General features: G+C 46.2%; 1 protein-coding gene across 1 annotated transcript; it reads left to right on the forward strand.

Moving 5' to 3' along the window:
* Nucleotides 1-268: 268 nt before the first annotated feature.
* Nucleotides 269-6,307, forward strand: LOC104958806 (ras GTPase-activating protein nGAP-like; the record flags this gene model as incomplete). Its single annotated transcript, XM_010786608.1, has 6 exons — nt 269-1,616; nt 1,744-1,878; nt 2,180-2,233; nt 2,268-2,485; nt 4,199-4,286; nt 5,603-6,307. Coding segments are annotated over 6 exons (2,011 nt in total), but the record flags the coding sequence as incomplete, so codon positions are not given.
* Between the last annotated feature and the right edge of the window lie 371 nt (nt 6,308-6,678).

Below are 6,678 nucleotides of genomic sequence, written 5' to 3' on the forward strand. Positions count from 1 at the left end.
ATCACATAGCTATCATATGCCTCAAACAGTCCTGATGCTCTTCTAGGTAATCACACATCCTGTCATGTTCACAGCTACAGTTGATACCTTTGTTAGCATGTTACTCTCATGTCAGCCCTAGAATGATCTGTTTGGTATTTTGAGCAAAACACTTCAGAGACATGTTTTTATATCTAAGAACTATAATATATGCCTACAAATAGTATAATAGGAAACCTTAAACTACAGATAGGTTAACCTCCGACCTCCCTCTCTTCTCTTCCTGCAGTCGAAGGGACCCCCCCGCCCTGCAGCAGACTGTCTCTGATCTGATGGAGGGTCGCCCCCCCCAAAGCAGCAGTTTCTCAGACCCAGAGGATGGAGATCTTCTTCTGTTGCCGGGCGGACGCAGCATCTCCCTGGTGGACCTGCAGGACCTGGACCCCCCCCCAAATCGCCTCAGCAGGGGGGGGGGCTCGCAGGCCTCCATAGGACACGCCCCCCTCCTCGCTCACCCCCCGATTAAAGCCCCGCCCAGAGAGGCTCAGCCGCAGAGCGCGCCGCAGGCCAGGAGGCCGTTTCACCCGTCAATCAACCGTCATCAGCCGCGTAGCCTGCAGCCAATCAGCTTCCAGAACCCCGTGTACCACCTCAGTAACCCGGGCAACCAGGGCAACCTGAGTAGCCCCGCCCACAGTCTGAGTAGCCCCGCCCACAGTCTGGTTAGCCCCGCCCACATTGTTTGTAATCCTGCCCACAACACAAGTAACGCCGCCCACATTCTGGGTAACCCTATTAACCCCGCCTATGTTCTTTGTAACCCTGCTCACAACATGAGTAGCCCCGCCCAAAACACAAGTAACCTCGCCCATATTCTGGGTAACCCTATTAATCCCGCCCACAGTCTGAATAGTCCCGCCCACAATATGAGTAATCAAAGTAACCCTGCCCACAACATGAGTAGCCCCGCCCACAATATGAATAACCAGAGTAACCACGCCCACATCCTGGGTAACCCTATTAACCCCGCCCACAGTCTGAGTGGCCCCTCCCACGTCCTGATTAGCCCCGCCCACATTCTGAGTGGCCCCGCCCACAGCCTGTCCTCTCGCTCCGCCCACTCTCAGCTCCAGGACTCCAGCTCAGAGAACCTCAGCACGGAGAGTTCTCACAACAGCCGCACCTCGGACGACCTGGGCAGCCAGGCGGGGGTCAAAGGTCGCGCCCCCTCGAACAGCAGCAGCCTGGACGAATCGGGGTCGAGGGGCGGGGGTTCAACGCCGAGAAGACACGTCCCTCCTCAGCCCCCTGACCTCCCATTAGCCGTCGCTATCCCCCGTCAGAGCACCACAGCTGGCACCGCCCATATTGTGAAGGTGGAGCAGAGCAGAGGAGGGGGCGGAGCCAGGACGCCACGCTCGCTCCCACACAGCCAACCACTACGCAGCAGCCCCAACACAGAGCCCGCCCCCACGACAGGACACGCCCCCCAGACAGGACACGCCCCCCAGACAGGACACGCCCCCACAACAGGACACGTCCTCACGCCAGGACACGCCCCCCGGCAACCGGAGACCGTAGCTCCGCCCCCGAGGAGCGCCGCCAAGCAGCCGCCGCAGGTACTGCAGCAACAAGAGGTAACAACAAAAAATGAAATGCTTTTTAATGTATGACATGCTACTGAGGACACTCTACTGTGGAGCAGGCTGAGGCACAGATTTAATTGTATTTATAAAAAGGATATGTAATGAATTGAATGTCCAGGCGTCTCCGGTGGAGGTGATGTCTCCAGTGGAGCGGACGGCTGCCTGGGTGCTGAACAACGGACAATATGAAGAAGAAGAGGAGGAAGAGGAGGAGGGGAAGAAGAGCAGGGAGGAGGGCAAGAACACCGAGAAGGTACCACACACACACACACACTCATATCTGATAAGACATTTAACGGCCGAGTTTTTAGCATTTTTTACTCAAATTTTCGGATCTGATCGAATAAAATAGAAACTTTTATTAATTTTTTAGTATAATTTGATCAGATATATACAAGGCTCAACTTTTTTATTATTATTATTATTAATTTATTTTTGAATTTGTGGATCTAGTTTTACCATTAGAAGAAAAAAAACATCCTGGTCTTGGTTTTTATTCAGATTTTGAAATAGCAAACCTAGAAATTTGAAATTCACATGCATGTTTTTCAAAGCAAAGACTTGGTCCTATCGACGTCACCTTGCATGTAGCAGACCCTTGGCTAACACAGAGTGTTGCATGTAGCAGACCCTTGGCTAATTGAGCGTTCCCTGCAGTACGAGCAGGAGATCTCTCGTCTGAAGGAGCGCCTGCGGGGCTCGGGGCGCCGCCTGGAGGAGTACGAGCGCAGGCTGCTGGCTCAGGAGCAGCAGATGCAGAAGCTCCTGCAGGAGTACAAGCAGCGCCTGGAGGACAGCGAGGAGAAGCTGAGGAGGCAGCAGGAGGAGAAGGACAGCGAGATGAAGAGCATCGTCTGCAGGTAGGACTGACTCCACCCGTCTGGGCTGCTGCAGCACGAGAAACAAACGCACCGATAAATGCTACTGATAACGCAGAGTAATGGAAACACAACTTCTGAAACTCCTCCTGAGGGCAGAGCGAGACGAACGTCCTGAGGTCGGGATGTTTTCCACGTTCTCTAAACGTTTTGACCTTTTCAAAAGTCTCTCACGACATTTTAGGAAAAATTTAAGAACGATTGGATGATCGGTCTCTTTGGGAACATTTGAGAGGGTTTTAATTACATTTAGAGTCACTTGTTAGGGATACTTTGAAGACACACACACACACACACACACACACACACACACACACACACACACACACACACACACACACACACACACACACACACACACACACACACACACACACACATACACACACACATACATACATACATACATACATACATACATACATACATACACACACACACACATACATACGCACGCGCACACGCTCACTCTCACACACACACTTTCTCTCTCTCTCTCTCACACATACACACGCACACGTACATACGCACACGCACACACTCTCTCACACACACACGCACACACACACTCTCTCACACACACACACACACACACACACACACACACACACACACACACACACACACACACACACACACACACACACACACACACACACACACACACCCCATACACACACACACACACACACACACACACACACACACACATACACACACACACACACACATACACACATACACACATACATACACACACACACACAACACACACACACACATACACACACACACACACACACACACACACACACTCTCTCATACACACATACACACACACACACACACACACACACACACACACACACACACACACACTCACACACACACACTCTCACACACACACTCTCTCACACACACACTCTCTCACACACACACGCACACACTATCACACACACACTCTCTCACACACACACTCTCTCACACACACACACACACTCTCTCACACACACACACACACACACACATTCTCACACACACACTCACACACACATCTGATAAGACATTTAACAACTGAGTTTTCAGCATTCTTTACTCACATTTTCGGACCTGATCGGATAAAATATTAACTTTTATTTATTTGTTATTATAGTTTGATCAGAGGCTCAACTTTTTTATTATTCATATTTATTCATTTTTTAATTTCTGGATCTCATTTTACCATTAGAACAAAACTAAAAATGTAAGAACGATTGGATGGTATCTTTGGGAAGGTTTGAGAGGTTTTGAATAACACTTCGGGCCACGTGATGGAAAATGTTAGGGATACTTTGAAGACAACTTCTTTGAATGAGTCTTCACCACATTTATGGAGCTTTTGAAGGTCCTTCGATGAACATTTTAACTCTATTTTAGGGAATTATTTTTAGAAGAAAACATTTAGGGAGCTTTTGACATTTATTAGAATTCGTAAAGAACATTTTAGGAACATTTTGATTCTATTTTTTGGAACATTTGGGAACTTTATTTTCCAAAACCTTTAGCAATATTTTCAGGACATTCTGTCGTAATGAAATATCCATTAAATGACATTAAAACAATTCTAAAATGTTTTTGTATTTATTATAACATTTTCTGAAACGTTGTGAAAACCGTGTGGGAATATTTGTTTCCTAAATATATTATTTTTTTCAGACTGATGGCGGTGGAGGAAGAGTTGAAGCGGGACCATGCAGAGATGCAGGCGGTGATCGAAGCAAAACAGAAAATCATCGACGCTCAGGTACAGGACATATCCTCTGAGACATGAAACCGTGTACTTAATGTTTTCTGAAACTGTACAGGAAATAGTTTTTAGTTCTTGTTCTCTCATCGTCTCTTCACTGATTCCAGGTCAGTAATGGATGTGAGATTAACCAATCAGGCAAGTAGTGACTGAAGCCCGGCCCCCCCCCTCCCCACCCCCTCACGCTGTTTTCAGAGCGCCCACACCTGAGCAGCCAATCACAGAGCAGATACCTTTATTACCTAGCATCATATCAGATACAATTTAAGCAGTGTAAACAACAGGTGAATAAAACACATTTTAGAACTTCACGTCACCACCGCTAAGCTAAAGGTGGCTAATGTTGGGCTATAAAGGAACTACAGCACGGTCACATGACTTCACGTCACCACCGCTAAGCTAAAGGTGGCTAATGTTGGGCTATAAAGGAACTACAGCACGGTCACATGACTTTACGTCACTACCGCTAAGCTAAAGGAGGCTAATGTTGGGCTATAAAGGAACTACAGCACGGTCACATGACTTCACGTCACCACCGCTAAGCTAAAGGTGGCTAACGTTGGGCGTGTAGACGTTTAGTCGTCTCATTTAGACACTTGTTAGCAACCTCCGTTTTTAAATTCCCCAGTGGGGTTTTTACTGACGTATTGTATGTCGTAGAACAAACATCTCTTCAGCTTGTGTTAACCACAGACCTTATATCAAGCTAACAACCAAAAACACATTCAGACAACCATTGACCTCCAGACCAGGGGACAGGAAGTGATGTCATGTCAGGGTTTCAGGACTCATAATGCTGAAATACGTCTTTGAAGCAGCTCCAGGTTAAACTCTCACATTGACTGTTTCTGGTGCTCGGCGCTCTGATTTGTTTGATTTCTGTTTGGCTGAAGCCCCTCCCCCTAACCACTCGTATTAATGGATTCTGTAACCAGGAAGTCGTGTGGATGCAGAGATGCCGTTTCACTTTCTGAGCCTAACTCTCACTTTTTCTCTTTGAGTTTTTGGGCTGTTGTTGTTGTTGTTGTTTATCTCCTGCTGCCACTCTCTGATTATGTTGGCTCGGAAACACATCTCAACCTTCCTCTCCGTCGAACTGAACCTAATTTAAAACAAAAGTTAAAGTTGTCTCGATAAAAAATGAATGTGTTTAATTTGTATTATTCTTATATATTTTTTTTAATAATCAAATTCGTCTTTTTTCAGTCTGCGATGTGTTTTCGGCCCGACAGTCACTGGATCCCACAGCTGTCAATCTAACTTATTGTCCCGCCCTCCCCCCCCCTTTTTTTTCCCCATTTCTGTCCAATCAGGAGCGGCGAATCGACTCCCTGGACGCGGCGAACTCCCGTCTGATGGCGGCGCTGACGCAGGTGAAGGAGCGCTACAACACACCTAGCATCCACAACGGCCTGTCGCCTAGCAACCCCACCAAGCTGTCAATCACTGAGACCGGCGAGTTCAAGAACAGCAGCTGCTGATTGGCCGAGAGGTTGGGCGGCAAGAGGCGGGGCTTAGACTCTTAAAACAAGAGCAGAGACGGAATCTATAAATATGTGTGTAAATACTGAAGGCTATATGTGTGTGTGTGTGTGTGTGTGTGTGTGTGTGTGTGTGTGTGTGTGTGTGTGTGTGTGTGTGTGTGTGTGTGTGTGTGTGTGTGTGTGTGTGTGTGTGTGTCACAGAAGCACAGAGAGGAAGGAACAAAACCAAAAACTATAAACGCACTCCAGTTTTGTAACTGACTTTTTTAAATTTGTTTTTATTTGAATATTTTCTGGTTTTTGATTTTGAAGCTGAATTTTTTTCGAGTGGAGTTTTTTTTTTTTTTATTACCCGAGGAGTTTTGGGTTTTAATTTATTCCTCCACTGGTCTCCTTGTTGCTACTGAACCGACTCCTGTAGGATCACACCCTGCCTGCTGTCACTCCTTCACAATAAAAGCCTGAAAGTGTGAGTGTGTGTTCTCATCTCTGTCCACGGGAAATATTAAACATTACATTTCATAAATATCATATATATATAGGAGCGTCTTTAGATGTGTTGACGTTGAAGACCTCCGTGCTAACTCACCAATATTCAACATGTAATAAATGTGTCTGTGGTGCAGCTTTCGTAATTACTGATGTGTAATTAATTGATTTTGAAACCAATATTTTAACAAAAGATAACAAATGTACTTTATTCATTCACATTCTGACACACAATACTTTGGGAAGACTTTTAAAATAAGATTATTTGGGTGTAGATTAATCCAACCCTATATCCCTGTAGCTAAAACCATGAGTGTGTTAACAGCAAATGTGTAATTAAATCCATCAGTCAATTAAAGTTCATTCTCCTCTTCATCAACTCTATATCACAGGTCTGAGATCCTGAAGTGCTCAAA

The sequence above is a fragment of the Notothenia coriiceps genome, unplaced genomic scaffold (genome assembly GCF_000735185.1).
Source record: "Notothenia coriiceps isolate Sejong01 unplaced genomic scaffold, NC01 NC01_scaffold00029417, whole genome shotgun sequence".
NCBI lineage: Eukaryota > Metazoa > Chordata > Actinopteri > Perciformes > Nototheniidae > Notothenia > Notothenia coriiceps.